The sequence below is a fragment of the Indicator indicator genome, chromosome 2 (genome assembly GCF_027791375.1).
Source record: "Indicator indicator isolate 239-I01 chromosome 2, UM_Iind_1.1, whole genome shotgun sequence".
Classification (NCBI taxonomy): Eukaryota; Metazoa; Chordata; class Aves; order Piciformes; family Indicatoridae; genus Indicator; species Indicator indicator.
Window position 1 is genome coordinate 2,304,915 of NC_072011.1, and position 23,327 is coordinate 2,328,241.

General features: G+C 45.6%; 1 protein-coding gene across 1 annotated transcript in view; it reads right to left on the reverse strand.

Moving 5' to 3' along the window:
* Positions 1-21,519, reverse strand: part of IMPG1 (interphotoreceptor matrix proteoglycan 1) — an 81,951-nt gene extending 60,432 nt beyond the window's left edge. The window contains exons 1-3 of the mRNA XM_054399151.1: positions 21,453-21,519; positions 6,939-7,172; positions 246-412 (exon numbers count right to left, since the gene is read on the reverse strand). Coding sequence (XP_054255126.1) covers positions 246-412; positions 6,939-7,172; positions 21,453-21,519 — 468 coding nt within the window. The remainder of the gene's footprint in view (positions 1-245; positions 413-6,938; positions 7,173-21,452) is intronic.
* Positions 21,520-23,327: the final 1,808 nt, after the last annotated feature.

The following is a 23,327-nucleotide window of genomic DNA, read 5'->3' on the forward strand; positions in this document are numbered from 1 at the left end:
TTGCTGTACAGCAATAGGGTTCATGCTTTCATTCATCACCCAATGACCCCCAAAGCAGGGGAGAAAAACAACATCCAACCACCCAGCAGCAGCCTGTTAGCTCTTTCCTTTACTGTGTCACTATGTTTGCCTTCTAACACATGTCCCCTCCTCTTCCTCAGCAATACTTTTGCCCTTCTATAAGCAGCTGGGGAGGGACTTTGGAGGTACTGCCCAGTTTCTGAGCAGATGTCACTAATCCTTACCCTCTGGATTATCTCCAGGTGCTCCTGGGAGTTGCTGAAGTTCTTGCCAATGTCGAAGATGCAGAAGGTTTCCCTCTGGCAGGCAGTAACCCAGTTCTGGTATTCAGAAGTATCAGGAATCCGATCCAGGAAGATACGAAAGGCCTCCCACACGGCTTCCTGGCAGACTGAGCAAGAAGAGAAGGGCTGAGGGTGGATGCTTGGGACTAAAAAGGTAAACTTGACAGACTGTTTGAAGTGATTTCGGGTTTACACATTTTTCCTGTACTTAGTGAATGGGATGGGTCCAAGTGCCAGGTTCTGCACACTGGCCACAACAACCCCATGCAGTGCTACAGGCTGGGGACAGTGTGGCTGGAGAGCAGCCAGGCAGAAGGGGACCTGGGGGTGCTGGGTGACAGCAGCTGAACATGAGCCAGCAGTGTGCCCAGGTGGCCAAGAAGGCCAATGGCATCCTGGCCTGCAGCAGGAAGAGTGTGGCCAGCAGGAGCAGGGAGGTCATCCTGCCCTGTGCTCAGCACTGGTTAGACCACACCTTGAGTACTGTGTCCAGGTCTGGGCTCCTCAATTTAAGAAAGAGGTTGAGATGCTGGAAGGTGTTCAGAGAAGGGCAAGCAGGCTGGGGAGGGGTCTGGAGCAGAGCCCTGTGAGGAGAGGCTGAGGGAGCTGGGGGTGTTTAGCCTGGAGAAGAGGAGGCTCAGGGGAGACCTCATTGCTGCCTACAACTACCTGAAGGGAGGTTGTAGCCAGGTGGGGGTTGGTCTCTTCTCCCAGGCAAGCAGCAACAGAACAAGAGGACACAGTCTCAAGCTGTGCCAGGGGAAGTTTAGGCTGGAGGTGAGGAGAAAGTTCTTCCCAGAAATAGAAATTGGCCATTGGGATGTGCTGCCCAGGGAGGTGGTGGAGTCACCATCCCTGGAAGTGTTTAAAATAAGCCTGGATGAGGCACTTAGTGCCATGGCTTAGCTGATTAGTTGGTGTTGGGTGACAGGTTGTACCTGATGATCTGGAAGGTCTTTTCCAACCAGGTTAATTCTGTGCTTCTATGATTCTGTGAACAAATCCAGCTTCTGGGCATTTTTGGATATTTTGAGTATTTTTGGCTTGACAGTCATTTGCCTCTAGGTTGAAAGATTAGGGGTTGTTTATTTCCCTCATTTTCAAAGAGAGATTAATTTGGCCTGGCATCAACATCATGAATAAGAAGCAAACACAAAGACCACTTCCTTCACGTTAGAGGCACACACACACAAACATACATATGGCAAGTTCCAGCGAGAGCAAACAGGAGGTAGAGGAAAAAAAAGTTAATCTAGCAGTCATGAGACTTGAATAATCATAGTTTTAACTGTATACAAAGGGTTTGGACATTGGTATGGTCAAGCATGCATAGAACAAGCTAAATGGAAGGTGTTTAAGACTTTGATGTTCCCCACACATACAACAAAATGTTTAAAAGGGAGAGAAAGAAATACTAGATGCAGCACACAAAAGCAACCTGGTCTAGTGGAAGGTGTCCCTGCCCATGGCAGGGGGTTAAAACTGGATGATCTTTAAGGTCTGTTCCAACCCAAACCATTCTATGATATTCCAAAATTTCCATGTAATTAATATTTTCAAAATCTTAAGGACATTCTGCAGCAGGTACATCCTTTTATGTTTCTTTGAGCACATCTAGAAAAATGGAATGACCTCATGCAGATAAAATTCTTTTGGTAAGACATGATTTCCTTCCTCTCCACACAAACATCCACAGTCCTGTGGTTTTGGCTGGGATGGTGTTAATTTCTTCCTAGGTCTAGAGAGGTTCTCCCTTCTCCTCACCCTCTACTCTGCCCTGGTGAGGCTGCATCTGGAATGTTGTGTCCAGTTCTCAGCCCCTCAATGCAGGAAGGACCTCAGGGAACTGCTTGAAAGAGTCCAGCACAGAGCCACAAAAATGAGGAAGGCAGTGGAAGATCTTCCTTAGGAGGAGAGGCTGAGGGAGCTGAGGGCTCTGGAGCCTGGAGAGGAGGAGCCTGAGAGGTGAGTTTATGTTTATTCATTCATGTTTATGAATATGTAAAGAGGGAGTGCCAAGAGGCTGGAGCCAGGCTCTGCTGGGTGATGCCCAATGCCAGCACAAGGGGCAGTGGTGGAAGCTGAGCCATAGGAAGTTCCATGGAAACAGGAGGAAAGAACTTTTTTCCCTGTGAGGGTGACAGAAGCCTGTTGGAAGCTGCCCAAGGAGGTTGTGGAGTCTCCCTCTCTGGAGATATTCCAACCCCAGCTGGCTGTGTTCCTGTGTGAGCTGCTCTAGGAGCTCCTGCTCTGGCAGGGGGTTGGACTGGATGAGCTTTGGAGCTCCCTTCCAGCCCCTAACATTCTGTGACTCTGTGATTCCTAGTACCTGATATGGTGTGTTTTGGATTCAGTGTGGGAATAATGTGGATAACACCCTGCTGCTTTAGCTGTTGCTAAATAGTCCTTACCCTAAGTCAAGGACTCTTCAGTCTCCCCTGCTCTGCCAGCATAGAGCTGCAGATGAGGCTGGAAGGGAGCATGGCCAGGACAGCTGACCCAAACTAGCTGAAGGGGTGTTCCATACCATAGGACATCATGATCAGTATGGAAACCTGGGGATCTTGGCTGAGGTGGAGGTGGAAGGCAGGGTAAGAATCACTGCTCAGACATCAGTCTGCAGGTGGTGAACAATTGCATTGTGCATCTCTTTCTTGGCTTTTCTCACTCTCTCTTTTATTTTTGTTGTTATTTTCCTTATTATATTATTGTTATCATGACATTTTATTGCAGTTATTAGATTGTTCTTGGAACCTCCTGTAGTGGAACTATAGCACAGGAGGTTCCACCTCAACATGAGGAGGAACTTCTTGACTGTGAGGGTCACAGAGCACTGGAGCAGGCTGCCCAGAGAGGTTGTGGAGTCTCCTTCTCTGGAGACTTTCCAGCCCCATCTGGATGCATTCCTGTGTGACCTGGCATAGATTCCATGTTCCTGCCCTGGCAGGGGGGTTGGACTTGATCTTTGGAGGTCCCTTTCAACCCCTAACATCCTGTGATCTTGTGATTCTTATCTCAACCCATGATTTTTGCTTGCTTTTTTTTTTTCCTCCGGTTCTCCTCCTCATGCCACCAAGGTGGGAGGAGCAGTGGGGGGAGGAGTGAGCAGGTAGCTGCTTGGTGCTGAGTTGCTGCCTAGAGTTAAACCATGAGACAATGTTAAGTATCTCCTCCATGGTGATGAATCACCCAATTACATGTCAGGCCACAGCAGACAAGATTAAGAGGTGCTGTGGCTGCAGAGAGAACAGCAGAGTTCTGCATCATTTGGGGAAATGAAAGTCAACACAGAGAGAACAAGACAGTGGGGAAGACTTTGAGCAGGTAGCATGCAGAAATGGCTCTAAGGGAGCTTGTTTTTTACTGGATGCAAACCAGTGCAGTTGTGTGAGATTCTGTAGAACATGATCTAATAATGGAGACTGATGCTGCTATGCATTCTGTTTTCTCACTCCTTAAACAAGAAAGATGTGAAGTTCAGCTGTAGGATGGTACAAAACATATTAGAATGCATCCTTGGGCTTGGTGTTCAGTTTATTGGTCTGTTTTCTAGCAGTCAGGACTCTGACAGGCATTTCAAAGACAACTTGTAAAAGGTAAGTTCCTTCTGCAAGGACTTTGCTTGCTCTCTAGTAGTGTGAAAGAGGATCGTGACATGCATGAGGATGGAAGAGGGGAGGATGCAGCAGCAGCTAGGCTGTAAAATGGTTGCTCTGAAGTACTTCATAGGGATTACTTTGATGATTTTGGTAAGAGAGGTCTTAGATATGTCTGCAGAAGGGAGTTTTTGAGTCACAGATGGCTAGGTGGGGCTACACCACCCAGGGAGGTGGTTGGGGCCCCATCCCTGCAGATATTCAAAGTAAGGCTCAACAGGACTCTGGGCAACCTGATCAAGTTGGGGATGTCCCTGCTGACTGCAGGGGGGTTAGGACTGGATGACCTTTGGAGGTCCCTTCCAACCCAGACCGTTCTATGATTCTACACTTTTGAATGCAGCATTACCAACATCTTGCTGAAGAATAGTCCAAGCTGGAAGGGACCTCCAAAGCTCATCCAGTCCAACCTCCTGCAGTCAGCAGGGAGTCAGCAGGGACATCCCCAACTAGATCAGGCTGCTCAGGGTCTCATTGAGCCTCTCCTTGAATATCTCCAGGGATGGAGCCTCAACCACCTCCCTGGGCAACCTGTTCCAGTGTTCCACCACCCTCATAGTAAAGAACTTCTTCCTGATATCCAATCTCAATCTGATCTTCTCTAGTTTGAAGTCAACTTCCTATGTACAAGTTTGTGCCTGTTACTTCATGTCTACATCTGGCTTTGTTTACAGTGCCTTATAAATCAACAAGAGGGGACAGAGGTGGCTGCCCATAAATGGGAAGGTGTAGCAATGGCTAAGATAAACATCCAATCTAAATCTTCCCTTCTCTAGTTTGAAGCCATTGTCCCTCATCCTGTCCCTGCAGGCCTTTGCAAACAGTCTCTCTCCATCCTCCCTCTATCTCCCTTCAGGTACTGGCAGCCTGCTATTCAGTCTCCCAATAGATGGGACATTTGTTTTCAGTACTTGATACCTGCTTTGACTTGGAACCAGGTAATTATCTGCATTAGCTAAAATACTGATGTCTCAATAATTAGAGCAATCAATTTCTCTAGGTAACCTCTCAACTTGCTGCAGGGATGTACTCACCTAGCTGTATTAGGACACCTCAATAATACCTCAGGCATGACTTGCCCTCCCAGCAGAGCTGCTGCATGTAGAGCAGATGTGGTCAGATTATTAAAAGGAAGGAGCTGTCATTTGAAGAGATTGATTGATTATGAGCTAGTAGTTAAGACTACTTCCTATCATCTACCAGCTGGAAGGCTGGGTGCAGGGAAACCTCATGAGGTTTAATCAGAGGATGACAGGACATCAGGGGTTGGAAGGGACCCAAATAGATCATTGAGTCCAATCCCCCTACCAAAGCAGGACCATAATAAGGACAAGTGCAGGATCCTACATCTGGGTAGGAATAACAACAGGCACGAGGACAGGTTAGAAGCTGCCCTGCTGGAAAGCAGCTCCACAGAGAATCACCTTGGAGTGCTGGTGAATAGCAAGTTCTGCATAGGACAGCAATGTGCCCTTGTGGCCAAGAGAGCCAATGGGGTCCTGGGGTGCAGCAAGCAAAGTGTGGCCAGCAGGGCTAGGGAGGTTCTGCTCCCCCTCTACTCTGCCCTGCTGAGACCACAGCTGCAATCCTGTGTCCAGTTTGGGGCTCCCCAGTTGAAGAGAGACAGAGAGCTGCTGGAGAGAGTGCAAGGGAGAGCCAGAAGGATGCTTAGGGGAGTTGAGCATCTCCCCTGGGAAGAGAGCCTGAGAGCCCTGGGGCTGTTTAGTGTGGAGAAGAGAAGGCTGAGAGGGGATCTGATCAATGTCTCTCAATAGCTGAGGGGTGGGGGTCAAGTGGAGGGGGCCAGGCTCTGCTGGGTGGTGCACAGTAATAAGCCAAGGAGCAATGGAGACAAACTGGAACAGAGAAGGTTTCAGCTCCACATGAGGAGAAACTTCTTTGCAGTGAGGGTGACAGAGCCCTGGAACAGGCTGCCCAAGGGGGTTGTGGAGTCTCCTTCTCTGGAGACTTTCCAAACCCACCTGGATGCATTCCTGTGTGGACTAACCTAAGTGATGCTGCTCTGGCAGGGGAGTTGGATCTGATGATCTCTTGAGGTCCCTTCCAACCTCTAATGTACTTTGGTACTGTGATACTGTGAATTGCAGTAAAATTCTCTGGAGGACACATATGATCCACAGTGCTCTTACAGTTCTAAATGTGTCATGGGGTTTGGAAGGGTGAGAGTGGTCTTCTAGACTTTAGGTATGGAAGAAGAACAAACCTACAAGATGTCTACAAAACAAAATGAAGGTAAGATTATCCTACTGTCAGGCACAGGCTTGTCCTGTGCTTACAGTTTCAAGGAAAATGTTTACATCACCACATTTTCACTTCTACCTGTTGGTTGGTTGGTTTTTTTTTTTTCTCCTTTACCACTTTTCATCAGGTAAATTAGCATGCTCAGCTGAGAAGCAGAAATATTGGATTCTGATCTTTCCTTGAAGGAAAGCTTTGTTGAGGTTTTAATGAAGGAGATTGTGTGGCAGTTTTAGGCTGTGCCTAGGAAAATTTTCCACAGATCTTGAACAGAAAGTTGTAGACAGCAATGAGGTTTCCAAACTGACCTCCTCTTTTCTCAACTAACCATCCCCAGCTCCTTCAGTCTCTCTTAATCAGATTTCTTCTCCAGGCCCTTCCCAGCTTCCTTGCCCTCCTCTGCCCTGGCTCCAGCACCTCCACATCTCTCTTGCATTGAGGTGCCCAAAACTGAACACAACACTCCAGGTGTGACCTCCCCAGAGCTGAGTCCCAGGGGACAATCCCTTCCCTGCTCCTGCTGGACACAGCACTTCTAATACAAACCATGCAACATGTGATTATCTCTGTCAAAACAAAGCACAAAGCAAACAGCACATAGACTGCCTGGAGCTAGAGAACAAGAGTCTGGAACATAATTGTGTTTACTCAATTGCAAGAAATACTTTCAAAGAGGAATAATGTGCCCATGTAATACATAATGTAACCATCTTCTTACCTCTTAACCTGTAGTAAGCTTGGTGGCTGGCAAGGATCTGCTTCACTGATTCTTGTGGACAGACTTTGACACCAGTGGAGAGAAAGGATGACCTCTTTGTCCGGTGCTTTGCCATGTCAAATATCCTCCTTATGGTCGACACTCTGGACCTCTTTGTTGTCCTTTCTGTTTTGTCTGACCCTGAGGCTTCTGCAAGATGTTTGGCTTCACCACGGTTGATTTTGTTAGGGACTTCTGGCAAAGAGAATAAATGAGATGAAAAAAGTCAGTGTGCACATAAACATGCACACATAAACATGCACCTCAGAGGCAGCAGGTATGCAGTGCAAGATCAGGGCTGGAAAACAGCATGAAGGCAGCAGCCTGAGTTGGTGGTGTTACATCATCTTGGTGTCAAGTCACTGACTGACTGAATGTGCTGAAGGGAAATGTCCTGCGGTCACACAGGGGAACTGGGACTCAAGAGACCAGGTTTGCAGATGACACCAAGTTAGGTGTCAGTGTTTATCTGCATGAGGGTAGGGAGGCTCTACAGAGGGACTTGGATAGGTTGGATCCATGGCCAATGTTACCAGGAAGATCTTCAACAAGGCCAAGTGCCAGGTCCTGCACTTGGGGCACAACAACCCCAAGCAATGCTACAGGCTTGAGGCAGTGTGGCTGGAAAGCTGCCTGGTGGAAAGGGACCTAGGGGTGCTAATGGACAAGCAAACTTCTTCTGGTGATTGGGCTAGATGATGTCCAGAGGTCCCTTCCAACCCCTACCCTCCTGATTCTTGTGAAATCAGTGAGTGGGAAGTGCAGGATGTAGGTTTATGTATGAAGATACTAACTTCTAAAGAATGGAAATGCTTCTGGAGGGTCAAAGTAGCCTCAAGCAGAGGAAGCCCCATCTTAAAAGACAACAATCCAGGACTCTTTTGATTCTGCTCCCTGAATGTTTCTGATGCAGTATTCCATGACACAGTAGCTAAATTTAATAGAAAAATGTTAATGATAAAAATAGCCTAAAAGGCACACATTGAAATGACCTGAAACACAGCATTTTTGCAGGATTCTGTGACAGGAACTAAGAGTATCTTTGAGATTATCTTCCAGATTTTTGCCTACACGTTAATGAAGATGATAAAGTTAATTTGCAAATGCTTTTATTTCAGTTGCACTTTCATACGTTCCTTTGTGACATGAGAATTGGAGGTAAATGTAAGCAGGGTCAGGGACATTTTGGGAGAACTCCTTCGAAAGGAAAGTGAGAAATTGGCAGGTAAGTGGAAAGCTGGAAGGGAAAAAATGTAAAAGCCATTGGAGTATGTGTAGCTGGATGTGGGTGAATCAACCAGGACCTGGGAGTCCTGGTGCACAGCAAGTTCTGCATGGGTCAGCAATGTGCCCTGGTGGCCAAGAGGGTCAATGGTATCTGGGGTGCATTCAGAGGAGTGTGTCCAGCAGATCCAGGGAGGTTGTCCTTCTCCTCTACTCTGCTCTGGTGAGACCTCATCTGGAATATTGCAGCCAGTTCTGGGCTCCCCAGTTCAAGAGGGACAGGGATCTGCTGGAGAGAGTCCAAGGGAGGGCTACAAAGATGGTGAAGGGACTGGAGCACTGCCTGGGGAGGAGAGGCTGAGAGCCCTGGGGGTGGTTAGTCTGAAGAAGATTGAGAGGGGATTTAATAAATGTTTATAAATATCTGAGGGCTGGGGGTCAGTTGCACCCTGTGATAGGACAAGGGGCAATGGATAGAAGCTACAGCACAGGACATTCCACCTCAACATGAGGAGAAACTTCTTCACTGTGAGAGCACTGGAACAGGCTGCCTAGAGAATCTCCTTCTCCTTTATACTGTTCATCAAAGCAAATTTTCTTCAGTTCACAGGATGTTAGGGTTGGAAGGAACTTCTGGAGATCTTTAAGTCCAACCCCCCTGCCAGAGCAGGAGCAGAGAATCCAGCACAGGTCACACAGGAACACATCCAGACAGGGCTGGAAAGGCTCCAGAGAAGGAGACTCCACAACCTCTCTGGGCAGCCTGTTCCAGGGCTCTGTCACCCTCACTGTCAAGAAGTTCCTCCTCCTGTTGAGGTGGAACCTTCTGTGCTGTTTTCCATCCATTGCCCCTTGTCCTATCCCAGGGCACAAGTGAGCAGAGCCTGTCCCTGTCCCTTCCTTCCTGACCCCCATCCCTTAGATATTGATAGACATTGATTAGATTCCCTCTCAGCCTTCTCTAGACTAAAAACTAGAGTTGTAGCTGTCTAATTGCTGCAAACTGATTTGAAATGATAATGCAGTCATGTAGTGTTTGTTGTTAAATGAAATGGAAGTAATTTTTCCATGGAGATGTCAGATCATGAACCATAAACTGCATAAAAAAAGATTTTTCTCCTGTGCAAACATGGCTCTGTTTCCAGCAGCAACTGCAAGTGACCAGAGACTGAATTATCTGAAGGACAAAGGAGGTGAGAGCAGAAGATCCAGTGCCATTGACATCTCTCAGCAGGCCTCTAAAAACCTCTAGAAGAAAAGATCATAAAATCTACATGGGAAGTAGCCACTTCAAAGTCTATTGCCCTTTACCAGCTGCATTGGCAGTGACAGATGAGCTGCCCAGCCAGGCTGGCAAACTAGGGCAGAGCATTTTGTCACTAGGATCTGTGACAGCTTTTGTATGGAGCAGATATCTTTCTTGAAGGATTTGCTTCTTCCCCAGGATACACCACTTAGCCATTAGCTTCAGTTAAGGATTGTGCTATTCATAAGACTGACAAAGGACATTCTTCTCCTATGACTGCTGTAATGATTTGAATTTGTCTGCTTTAGGGTCAATATTTGGTCCTTTCAGTCTGAGAAATGCACCACACATTATATGCTTCCAGTAATCACTCTTCTGTCAGCTGTTTTTTGGAGCAGCTGTGCTCTTTGTTTCTGATGACCATGCAACATAGCAATCAAGTAAACCGCTGTTAGAAAGCCAGGTCCTGCCCTTGGGGCACAACAACCCCAAGCAATGCTCCAGGCTTGGGGCAGTGTGGCTGGAAAGCTGCTGGCAGAAAGGGAGCTGGGGGTGCTGATAGACAAGCAGCTGAAGAGGAGGCAGCAGTGTGCCCAGGTAGCCAAGAAAGCCAAAGGCATCCTGGCTGGGATCAGCAATGCTGTGTCCAGCAGGAGCAGGGAGGGGATTGTCCCCTGGGACTCAGCTCTGGGGAGGCCACACCTGGAGTGTTGTGTCCAGTTTGGGGCACCTGAATGCAAGAGAGATGTGGAGGTGCTGGAGCCAGGGCAGAGGAGGGCAAGGAAGCTGGGAAGGGGCTGGAGAAGAAATGTGCTGGAGAGAGACTGAAGGAGCTGGGGCTGGTTAGTGTGAAAGAGAGGAGGCTGAGGGGAGACCTCCTGGCTGTCTGCAGCTCCCTGCAAGGAGGCTGTGGAGAGGTTGGTGCTGGTCTCTTCTCCCAGGGAATTAGTGACAGAACAAGAGGGATCAGCCTCAAGCTGTGACTGGATAGGTTTAGACTGGACATTAGGAAATATTTTTTGACAGCAAGAGTGGTCAGGGATTGGAATGTGCTGGACAGGGAGGTGGTGGAGTCCCCAAGCCTGGCTGTGTTTGAAGGTGGTTTGGCTGTGGTGCTTGGGGCTGTGGTTTAGGGGTGACCCTTGTAGTGTAGGGTTCTGGGTTGGACTTGGTGATCCTGAGGGGCTTTTCCAACCTGAATATTTCTGTGATTCTGTGAAATTTTACAGGATAGGTAATAATGCTGTAAAAAAAAAACAAAACCAAACTTAAAATAACTTTTGCAATATTTGTTGATTCCCTTTCTACGAAACAAGCATCTATAGTTCATACAGCACCCACAAGTCCTCCTCTGTTCACTCTCACAGGTCTTCCAGCTGCATCAGGACGTTCTCCATGCAGCCCAGGAACCTCCTAGACTCTTTCCTCTCTGCTGTATTGTTTTTCCAGCAGACTTCCGGTAAGTTCAACCCCCCCATGAGAACAAGTAGTAGTTGATTGTGAGACACATCCCAGCTGCTGACAGGATATTTTGTCTGTCTCATGACCCTGGATGGGCAGCCTATAACTGCCTCCCACCAGGACACCTGCCTTGTTGGCTTTCCCCATGATTCTTACCCTATCACCACCATCAATTTGGGCAAGGCAATCAAAACACTCCCTGACATACAGAGCCACTCCACTGCCTTCTCTTCTTTGTCTATCCCTCCTGAAGAGTTTATAGCCATCCACTGTAGCCCTCCATTTGTGCAGGTCCATCCCACCATGTTTCCATGATGGCAACTATATTGTAGCTCTGGACTGGAAGGGAGCTCTGAAGGTCATCCAGTCCAACCCTGTCTGCAGTCAGCAGGGACATCCCCAACTAGATCAGGCTGCCCAGAGCCTTGTTGAGCTTCACCTTGAAGATCTCCAGGGAAAGGGCCTCAACCACCTCCCTCAGCAACCTGTTGCAGTGTTCTACTACCTTCATAGTAAAGAACTTGTTCCTGACATCCAATCTCAATCTGCTCCTCTCTAGTTTAAAGCCATTGTCCCTCATCCTGTCCCTGCAGGCCTTTACAAACAGTCTCTCTGCAGCCTTCCTGTAGCCCCCTTCAGGTCCTGGCAGGCTGCTATTAGGTCTCCCTGGAACCTCCTCTTCTCCAGGCTGAACACCCCCAGCTCCCTCAGCCTGTCCTCCTAGCAGAGCTGCTCCAAGCCCCTGAGCATTTCCATGGCCTCCTCTGGAGCCTCTCCATCAGCTCCATGTCCTTCCTATATTGAGGGCTCCAGAGCTGCACACAGCACTGCAGGTGAGGTCTGAGCAGAGCAGAGCAAAGTGTCAGAATCACCTCTCTGGCTCTGCTGCTTTGCATGCAGCCCAGGCTGTGATTTGCCTTCTGTGCTGCAAGCTCACACTGCCTGCTCCTGGCCAGCTTCTCCCCCACCAGCACCCTCAAGTCCTTTTCCACAGTGCTGCTTTCTCACCCTCCTCCCCTTGCCTGCACTCATAGTGAGGATTGTTCTGGCATTAGTCATCAAATGCAGCCTAGATCCTTCATACAAGTAGCAGAAACAACCCCTATTGCCTTCCAGGGAGGCATGCAAGAACCTCTGCCTTCCTTTGCAGACGTGGAAGTAGAGCCCCTGGCTTTGCACTCTTGCTGGTGTTTGGGGCTCCTTTGCCAGTGCTCTGTCAGCACTGCAGCTGATTCTTCTTTTCACAACCCTAAAGGTCCACAAATGTAAAAACTCAGATATGTGGAACCCCATCATGGGAAGAGTATTAATCTGCTGAGGTCTTCTCTCTGAGAGCTCACTGCCCTTAAACACAAGATAATTTCTCTTTCTTTCTTGCCTTGCCTCCAACATATTCTGTCACTATTTTTAACACACACAGTGAAAGAACTTTTACAGGATTTGCTGGGAGGACTCAACCCCAACAGATGTTGCATGATGCTGGGTAGTAAATCCTATGTGAGACTAACTGGCATATCAGAGGCACAGGAGAAAATCACAGGATCCTAGGATTTTAGGTGTTGGAAGGGACCTCTGGAGGTCATTGAGTCCAACCCCCCTGCCAGAGCAGGATCACAGAACCATATCACAGTCTGACAGTGTATCAGATTTTGGAAGGGACCTCCAGAGATCATCAGGTCCAGGATCACTTAGGGTAGTCCAGACAGGAATGCATCCAGGTGGATTTTGAAACTCTTCAGAGAAGGAGACTCCACAACCCCCCTGGGCAGCCTGTTCCAGTGCTCTGTGACCCTCACTGCAAAGAAGAGAGCAATGAGGTCTGCCCTCAGCCTCCTCTTTTCCAAACTAACCATCCCCAGCTCCTTCAGTCTCTCTTCATCAGATTTCTTCTCCAGGCCCTTCCCAGCTTCCTTGCCCTCCTCTGCCCTGGCTCCAGCACCTCCACATCTCTCTTGCATTCAGGTGCCCCAAACTGGACACAACACTCCAGGTGTGGCCTCCCCAGAGCTGAGTCCCAGGGGACAATCCCCTCCCTGCTCCTGCTGGACACAGCATTGCTGATCCCAGCCAGGATGCCTTTGGCTTTCTTGGCCACCTGGGCACACTGCTGCCTCCTCTTCAGCTGCTTGCCCATCAGCACCCCCAGCTCCCTTTCTGCCAGCAGCTTTCCAGCCACACTGCCCCAAGCCTGGAGCATTGCTTGGGGTTGTTGTGCCCCAAGTGCAGGACCTGGCACTTGGCTTTGTTGAAGGGAGATGCTAGACCCTGGCTGTGCAGTGAGGGATTTGTGTTGAAGACAAACCACATCTACTGCCTGCATCTCTTGTTTAGATTCTGCATGACAAAAGGTCACCTGCAGAAGTTCACAAGATGTGCTCAAGCTTTCTACAGCATGGGAGGGGAGCTACCAGGTCCTGCTTAAAAGGTAAGTTCTGTACTTTTCTGCCTTTTAAAATTTATTCTTGATTTTAATTAGATCTGCAGCAAAGGAATTTTCCTTCTTATCAGAAATCCTATTTCTTGGCAAGGATGCATAATGGTGTCCCTTCAAACCTGTGGAGATGAAGAATTCAGTCACTGCTAACGTAATACTTAAATAGGGCAAGGCTCCCAGGAATTTATGTGTGATATATTCCTGATCACAGCATCACAGATAAACAGAATCCCAGAATGGTAGGGGTTAGAAGAGACCTCTGGGGGTCATCTAATCTAATCCCCCTGCTAAAGCAAGTTCATCTGCACAGGTATGTGTCCAGGTGTTTTCTGAAGGACTCTAGAGAAGGAGACTCCACAACATCTCTGGGCAGCCTGCTCCAGTCCTTTAGCACCCTCAAAGCAAAGAAGTTTTTCCTTATCATTAGTGGAACTTCCTGTGTTCTAATTGGTCCCCACTGCCCCTTGCTTTATCACTGGGCACTGCTGAAAAGAATCTGGCCCCATTGTCTTGAAGATCACAGGGTATTAGGGGTTGGAAGGGATCTCTGGACATCTTCCCGTCCATCCCCCCTGCCAGAGCAGGACCATAGAATCCAGCAGAGGTCACACAGGAACACATCCAGACAGGGCTGGAAAGGCTCAAGACAAGGAGACTCCACAACCTCTCTGGGCAGCCTGTTCCAGTTCTCTATGACCCTTACAGTGAAGAAGTTCCTCCTCCTGTTGAAGTGGAACCTCCTGTGCTGCAGTTTACATCCCTTGCCCCTTGTCCTGTCCCAGGGTGCAACTGAGCAGAGCCTGTCCCTGTCCCCTCCCTCTTGACCCCCAGCCCTCAGATATTGATAGACATTGATTAAATTCCCTCTCACTCTTCTCTTCTCTGGACTAAACAGCCCCAGCTCTCTCAGCCTCTCCTCATCAGGCAGTGCTCCAGTCCCTGAGAGTATAACAAGTTACTTATAGCAATGACAGTGGTAAATGTCTAAATTCTAATAAGAAACCCAAAGCTTTTTGTTTTTATGGTGTTACATTCAAAGCTAGGAGATGGCATTAAACAGAGGTTCTTTCACAGAATCCTTGAAATTAACTTGGATTTACGATTTGGTCCCAAATATGACTGTTGCCTTTAAGTAATGTGCTTTGGCATTTCAATACATGTGAAGAATTTCATTTCTGCATATTTTAATCCGTCTCCTGTTGCCCTCCTCTGGAATACTCACACAAAGTATTGGGGAAGGACTGCTTAGAAGGGCTTTTAGTGATAGGATGAGGGGCAATGGTTTGAAACTGGAGCAGGGGACAAATAAGGAAGAAGTTCTTTACAATGAGGGTAGTGAAATACTGGAAGAGGTTGCCCAGAGAAGTAGTGAAGGCTTCATCCCTGGAGACATTGAAGGTCAGAGTGAATGAGGCTCTGAGCAGCCTGAACTCATTAGAGATGTGCCTGCTTACTGCAGGGGTGTTGGACAAGAAGACCTTCAAGGGTCCCTTTCAATTTGATGCATTCTGTGATTCATTCTGTGACAAATCTGTGTGGGTTTCTATGCCAAGTGGAGAAAAACAATTGTCAAAACAACCAGATTAAAATAAAAACAACAACAACAACAAGCTAAGGAGATGATTTGAAACTATTTTTATGAAGTTTATGCTTAGGACTTAGACAAACATCTTTTTATCTCCCTCTCAAAACAGAAGACTTGGTAACATCTTTGAGTTCTACTACTCAGGTGTCTACCTACAGGTCATGACAACACAAATATAGTCAATTACCCACCTACTATAGAGGTGAATATAAAGCACTATAGGGACTGGTAAGATTCTCCAGCTTTTATGAATATAGTTTTCACAGAATCACAGAAGCAGGTAGGAAAAGACCTTTGAGATCAGCCAGTCCAACCTCTCACCCAACACCATCTAATCAACTTTACCATGGCACTAAGTGCCTCATCCAGTCTGTTTTTAAACACTTCCAGGGATGGTGACTCCACCACCTCCCTGGGCAGCACATCCCAATGCCCAATCTCTCTTTCTGAGAAGAATTTCTTCCTACCATCCAGCCCAAACCTCCCCTGGCACAGCTTGAGACTGTGTCCTCTCCTTCTGTCAATGGTTGCCTGGGAGAAGAGAGTTGTCATATACTGACTGAAAATTAAGCCATGCTCACAACAAATGCAGTATCAACCACAAAACATTCTGGAAGTGTGCTGAAAACATGCCAAACCCCCAGGCTGAAAGCTTTATGAGCCCAGCATGTGATTTTGGCACATTTCCTTCCCACAGCAAAGAGCATCATAAGAAACTCAAACTCATGGTTTCCCTGGCATCATATGAAACTCAAACTCATGGTTTCCTTGGCATCATATGAAACTCAAACTCATGGTTTCCTTGGCATCATATGAAACTCAAACTCATGGTTTCCTTGGCATCATATGAAACTCAAACTCATGGTTTCCTTGGCATCATATGAAACTCAAAGTCACGGTCTTTAAGTGTTAAGTGACTGAGGAGCACAGGGTGCTGCTTCTTTTTCTGCATAAACATCATTTATTTAGGTGGGGGTTAGTCTCTTCTCTCTAGTTTCAGGTGATAGGATGAGAGGAAATGGCCTGAAATTTTGCCAGGGAAGGTTTAGGTTGGAGATGAGGAAAAATTTATTTGCTGCAGGAGTGGTCAGGGATTGGGACTGGCTGCCCAGGGAGATGGTGCAGTCATCATCCCTGAAGGTGTTCAAGAAACCATGGCACTTGGGGACATGGTTTAGTGGCCATGGTGGTGTTGGGTTGAAGATTGGACTGGATGATCTCAGAGGCCTTTTCCAACCAAAACAATTCTGTGGTTCTGTGGTTTCATTGCCAACATCTGAATCCTATAACAGTCTGCTTAAGATCCAAGATTCAGACTAGAAACAGCATTGAACCAATAATTATTTAGTTTAATGTTAACACGTGAGAAGTATAGCTATTTGTATTTCCTTGCCCATCTTAGAAGCATTTGACCTGAAGTGCTGTTCTGTTGTCTGATAGGGTTTGCATCAAAGGATGCAAGAGAATGCTTCCACAGGATCCAGGCTCACAGGATGTTAGGGGTTGGAAGGGACCTCTGGAGACCTTCCAGTCCAACCCCCTGCCAGAGCAGGACCACAGAATCCAGCACAGGTCACACAGGAACACATCCAGACAGGGCTGGAAAGGCTGCAGAGAAGGAGACTTCACAACCTCTCTGGGCAGCCTGCTCCAGGGCTCTGTGACCCTCACAGTGAGGAAGTTCCTCCTCCTGTTGAGGTGGAACCTCCTGTGCTGCAGTTTATATCCCTTGGCCCTTGTCCTATCCCAGGGTGCAACTGAGCAGAGCCTGTCCCCTCCCTCTTGACCCCCAGCCATCAGATACTTATATACATTGATTAGATGCCCTCTCACTCTTCTCTTCTCTGGACTAATCAGCCCCAGCTCTCTCAGCCTCTCCTTATCAGGCAGTGCTCCTGTCCCTTCAGCATCCTGGTAGCCCTTGCAATATTTGAGTAGTTCTTGGGGGGATGCATCCAGTTTGCAGTGACTGACCACTCACTTGGCATCTCTGCTATTCATTTTCTAATCAATCTTACTAAAGATGCACAGCCATCCCCTGGGAAAGTCACTGAGACAGCAGAGGTTCAAGTCCCAGTACTATTTTGCCATGGATACCAATTTTTCAACAGTTTTAATGGTGTGAGTCAAAGAGTTGTGGTGCAGAATGGGCTTAGGGAGGGGACTGTATTTACATGTGGTGTCCATCAGGATGATTGGCATATAAGAAAGCTTCCAGGAGCCAGAAGCCATAGTGCCATCTCCTTCCTTGAATATATGCAATTAAATTGTACTCAGAGTTTAGGGGCACTCACCCTGCAGTGCACTCTAGAGTCTCTGCCTCACTGACTCCATCTCATTTTGACAGGGTGTGACTTAACCTTACTTACCTTAGTTATATGTGCAAGTTAGGCTGGGAGGGCACCTGGAGGTCACCTAGCCCAATGCCTTGCTCTAAGCGTTGCCAAGTTCTGAGCTAGATGAAACTGATCTAGTTTTGAAGGAGAAGAGGACAAGGAAATGAGCTTGGTTTGAACTGCCTTTTTGTTTTGAAAGGTAAGTGTGTTACTTGGACTGGATGACCTTTGGAGGTCCCTTCCAACCCAGACCATTCTATGATTCTATGATTTTTTGATTCTAAGATTTTATGATTCTGCGATTTTATGATGCTATGATTCTGAGTCTATGATTTTATGATCCCATGATTTTATGATTCTATGATTATAAGATTTTGAGTCTGAGTCTATGATGCTGTGATTCTAAGATTCTGAGATTCTACAATTCTAAGATTCTATGATTTTATGATTCTATGATTCTGAGTCTGATTTTATGATTCTAAGATTCTGAGATTCTACAGTTCTAAGATTCTATGATTTTATGATTCTATGATTCTATGATTTTGAGTCTATGAGTCTATGATTCTGTGATTCTACAATTCTAAGATTCCATGATTCTATGACTCTCTGACTCTATGAGTCTATGATTCCATGATTTTATGATTCTATGATTCTAAGATTTTGAGTCTATGATTCTGTGATTCTAAGATTCTACAATTCTAAGATTCTAACATTCCATGATTTTATGATTTTATGATTCTATGATTCTATGATTTTGATTCTGTGATTCTATGACTCTCTGACTCTATGATTCCATGATTTTATGATTCTATGATTCCACAACTCTCTGACTCTATGATTCTGTGATTTTATGATTCTATGATTATGTGATTTTATGATTCTATGATTCTGTGATTTTATGAATCTATGATTTTATGATTCTGTGATTCTCCTACTTCCTATCTGAATCTGCTGGGACATCCATGATGTATATGGACTCATATGTATGAAAGGTATACCTTGGACTTATCCCCTAGAACTGGGGTTTCAGGTAACAGGTTTACCAAGATGGTTGATATACAGTTGGATAAATTCTGAGAGCGCCTCTCAGGGGTTCAAAGTGGCCAATGAGGAGATAATTCTGGCTCTGTGCTGAAGCAGAAATTTCAAAGCCAGTAGAAACTGAAAGATCAGCGTGGTGTCCTAAGTCCAGTTAGCTACATAGCTATGAGTCTGGGCCCTTGCAGACACAGAATCACAGAATTAACCAGGTTGGAAAAGACCTATGAGATAGTCAAGCCCAACCTATCAATTCACTAATCATTATCACAGAATCAATAAGGTTGTTTCCAACAACCTCAAGGATCATCAAAGTCCAACCCGTCACCCAAGACCTCATGACTACTAAACCATGGCACCAAGTGCCACATCCAATCCCATCTTGAACACCTCCAGGGATGGTGACTCCACCACCTCCCTGGTAGGGATGAGATTGTATCTGGAATGAGTCTTTAAAATTCAGAGAAAATGTTCTAGTGTTTTCATTCAAGTTTGGTTTTTGGCCCAGAAATAAGTTAGATCAAAGCCCACACATAATCCAGTGTCAAATCTGCCTGGAAAAAAAGGGGGTGGGGGGAGAGAGAGGAGGGGAATTTTACTTTTCATTTGTTTAAAAGCAAACGCATGAAAGCTGACTTTAATTTGGTAATTCTTCTTTTCTGGGTGAAAGTAGAAAATAACCTTAGTGCAAAAAGCAGCTGTCTTGTTCCTTATTTTCTTTCTTTGAAGCTTTATGTTCCTTGACTTCCCTTTCCCTTGGGCACAAATTTGCTTAACCCTTTTTCAAGGGCAATTATAGTAATGAAGATCTGCAACACTTACTGCTGAAGTGGAGCAGCTGAGAGGGAAGGGGTAAGTCAGAATGGATTAAAATGATTTCACAGAGCACACACAAAGCCTTTGTGTCCTAAAGAATGGCTGAGTAAATAGCAGATATTTGCTTACTGAATGAAAGAACACAACAGCCTCCAATGCTCTCTGGCCCCCTGACATTCTCAGTATGGAGTGTTAGGATGTATCTAGCATCAGTGTAGAGATTTAATGGTTCAAAGCACCTCAGTATTGTGCTGATCAGTCTGGACTGTCACTGATTTACAATTCAACAGCCAAAAACTACAGTACCATCTTGGATGTGGATTTCTTTTTGCCATCACAAAGGTTTTATCCCCTTCACTTCCCATTGTTAGAGAGTTGGTGTCAAGACAGTGGCAAAGAACTGGCTTCAAGTCTTGAGGTCAGTTCCTGATTTCTGGTCCTAGTCTTAGCTACAGATGAACAATTTAAAGTCTTTGTTTTGCTCCCTGTAGTTGCCTGTTTGTTTACTGTGGAACTGGAGGTGCTGCTGGACAGCCTCCAAATGGCTGGCAGAAGGATTCCTTTGGTTCTACAATGGGGATGGGAGAGGAAGGACCAAAAGGCATCCTTAAGCAAGCAAGCCTCACTTTTATTCATCCATTATTTTTTTGGTTACCTATGGATGGGAGTAAATCAGGAATTTGAATTTAAGGAAAAACAATATTTAATCAAATCAACTTATTAAGCCTACAAATATTGAGAGATTTAGACTCCTTTTTTTCTTTTTAAGATGGGAGTAGTTTATATCACAGCCTCTTATTTCCTAGTCTGTCACAGCTCACCTGCACTGCAAACTTGAATAGCCACAAAAGCCTCACAAAGCATCCATATTAGGATCACTAATGAGTGATTAATGTAAGTATTCAAACTCCTGGGAGAGCCTAAGAGCATTCAGAGCTATTTTCTGTACATTTTTTCACCCTAATGCTTTAAGTCATAAAACAGCAAGCTCTGGAAACATCCCTGCTCTGGGAAAGAATTTTCTTAGCACAGGCATTAAGTCTTTTGAGATCTTTGTGCATACAGTTGTGAGAATAAAGTTTTAAATTGTAATCATTCTCTACCACAGGTACTTCATAAAAGTGGTGGGAAAGAATTTTTCCAATTCTCATTCACATGCATGTGTAGAAAAAAAACCCAAACCACAACATTTTTTTTTTTTTTCCCCCTGAAAGCCATCCAAAAATTTCCCCGCATAAGCAAGAATCTGTGTGAAGGTTATTATGGGCTATTTGGTATTCATTTCATGCACCAACTTTGCCTCCGCATCTCTTAGGGAGGTAATATCAAGGAAGAGATGGAGAAGTTAGGAAGAAACCTCACTGACTTGGGCAAGCATAAGGCAGTTGTAATATTGGCTTTTAAATCAGTTTAAGAAATATCAAGGAATAGATGGAAAAGTTAGGAAGAAACCTCTCCCAATTGACTTGGGCAAGCATAAGGCAGTTGTAATGTTGGCTTTTAATTCAGTTAAAGAAATATCAAGGAAGAGATGGAAAAATTAGAAGGAACCTCTCCTCATTGACTTGGGCAAGCATAAGGCATTTGTAATGCTGGCTTTTAATTCAGTTAAAGAAATATCAAGGGACAGATGGAAAAGTTAGTGAGAAACCTCTCCTCACTGACTTAGGCAAGCATAAGGCAGTTGTAATATTGGCTTTTAATTCAGTTAAAGAAATATCAATGCATAGATAGAAAAGCTAGTGAGAAAGCCCTAAAATTAAACACGTCCCCCAAAGCTCTAAATCTATTGAATATGGAACTGAGGAGGGGAAAAACCAAAATCACATCACTGCCTTCTTTGTTGTTGTTGCTGAAGAAGCTCTAAAATTGCTGTAAACATTTAAATGTCTTTAAAGAAGAAATAAGTAACTGCTGCAATAAGTACAGAGGAGTTCTCTGCATTTCTGCTCTCCTGCAAAGAGCTTTACAATTATTACCACACTAATCCTTGCTCAGTATTGCTATTTTTTCTGTCTGTTTGCCTGTGTGGGTTATTCCTCCACAGTTTGTCCACCTAGAAGTTTTTGAAGATGCTTCTGCCAGTGGCTAGCAGCTACAAAGATACACTTCAGTATTTTCTCTTCACTCCATCTTTAGCACTATCAGCAGTTCCATGCTAATTTTCATCTTCTGCCTAATTAGTTTTTTAAATTTTTTTCTCATAGAAGAACCTGTGCAGGTAAATGGGAACTAGAAGGCATCTCCTATAGGGGCTGCAAAGCCCAGAGAACGATTTAATTTATTTCAACATATGTGACATAAATTCACGCCAGCCTTGAATATATGAACTTACCTCTGCTTCCCTGAACTTGGAGAGCAAGGCAAATGATGAGAAATATTAATCCAGTTTTCAAATGCATGCTGTCTGTTGATCATTCACGGTGTTCAGGAGCAATCTTTCAGGAAATAAGAATATTGAAGGCAGGCAGAAGAATTTTGCTTCCTTAAAGAACTGAAATCCTGGAAATGTCTTCCCGCTTCTTGTTTGGCTTTTTCTGGTTGGGTTTTTGGGTTTTTTTTGATTTTTTTTTTTTCAGGTGTCCCCAGCCTTGGACTGCATTGAATTGCAACTAGGCAAAAAGGGTACAACAGGTGCCAGAATGCAAGAGCTGGGCAAACCCCTCCAATGCACAAGCTGCTAGCCTGGGGGGCTGGAGTGGTAAGTCAGGAGTGACAAAGTGATAAAAAAAAAAGCAGTGTCTGTTTCTGGAATAATCTGTTTATCTGCTGCTCAGACATAATCCCTCTTATGGTCCAGCTGGAAGAGCTTTCTTCATCTTATTAGCCTTCTGGAACAGCATCTGTCAACCCCAGAACACTTCAGCAGCACCACGATAAACAACAGAAGTCTCTTCTAGTGCCCATTGCCTTCCAGCATTGAGCCTTGGGCACCTTGCAGCTGTGGCACCTGAGAAAAGGCAAAGCCACGGGGAGAGAGAGTTGGTCTAGTTCCAAACCAGTGATCAAAAAGTCCAGGGAAGTCCCTTTGGAGATGACAGCTTTTCCTGTAAGAACATAACTCCACTCATGTAGTTTCCTACTGTGTGTATCTGGGAAGCCTCTCCTCCTGCTCGCACCAAAAGGTTGCTGTTGGGATGCTCCTGTGGGTGCAGTGAGGAGGATGCTCTGTGGGAGCAGTGAAATGATGACTCAGCAACACACTGCAGCAGTGTTCAGGGCTGACCCAACCTGATGCAAATTGGGAGTGGGGGGAGGGAAGGTTCTGCATGGAAGGAGGTTAAGAAATGGTGGTGAGAAATGCTGTTTGGAGCACATAGCTATAACCAGGCCAAGAACTGGCAGCCAGTGAATGCACTTTTCAAAGAGCTCTGCTCTAGTTTCCCAAGTAACTATTCCAGTTACATATTTGGCATGTGTTAAGTGTTCTCTACTCACTTTTTATCTTCCAGAATGTTTTGCTTCTTTTTTCCTGTTGCTTTACATCTAAAAAAAGCTACCAGGTGGATATTTACCATTCTTTGTCCCCCTCCAGAGATTTTTATTCAGCTGCATTTAGCATAGGAAGAAGCATCAAGACAGGCAGCAAGAATCTGTAAGCACAAGTTGCTTTAAGAGCAACCTTCATTTGAACCCAATCAATATTCTATTTTGGTTTAGGATTTAAACAATGGTAACCTCCCTCTCTTCCCAAGATTGCCTAATTTTAACTGCTCAGACCAGCTAGTACAGAGACTGGGCTGAGAGCAGACAAGATCTGCCTTTTTTTTTTCCTTTCTTTTTTTTTTCCTTTCTTGTTTTTCCTTTCTTTTTTTTTCCCCATTCTTTTTTCCTTTTTTTTCCTTTCTTTTTTTTTTCCTTTCCTTTTTTTTCAATTTAAACTTTCCCAATATTTTCTTGGTTTTTAGTATTGATTTAATGCTTTATGTGTGTATATTGTTTCATGTATACTGTTTTGTTGTTCTAAGAAAAGGGAGGGACTTTTTTGGGGTGTCAGGTACTGATAGGACTAAGGAGAATAGAGCAAAGCTCCAACAGGAAGACTCACTTAAAGCACTCCTGGCATCCAGTTCTGGAGCCTCTATTACAAGAAGGATCTGGAGGTGCTGGAAGGTGTCCAGAGAAGGGCCAGGAGGATGAGCAGAGGGCTGGAGCTGCTCTGCTCTGGAGACAGACTGAGAGAGTTGGGGTTGTGCAGTCTGGAGAAGAG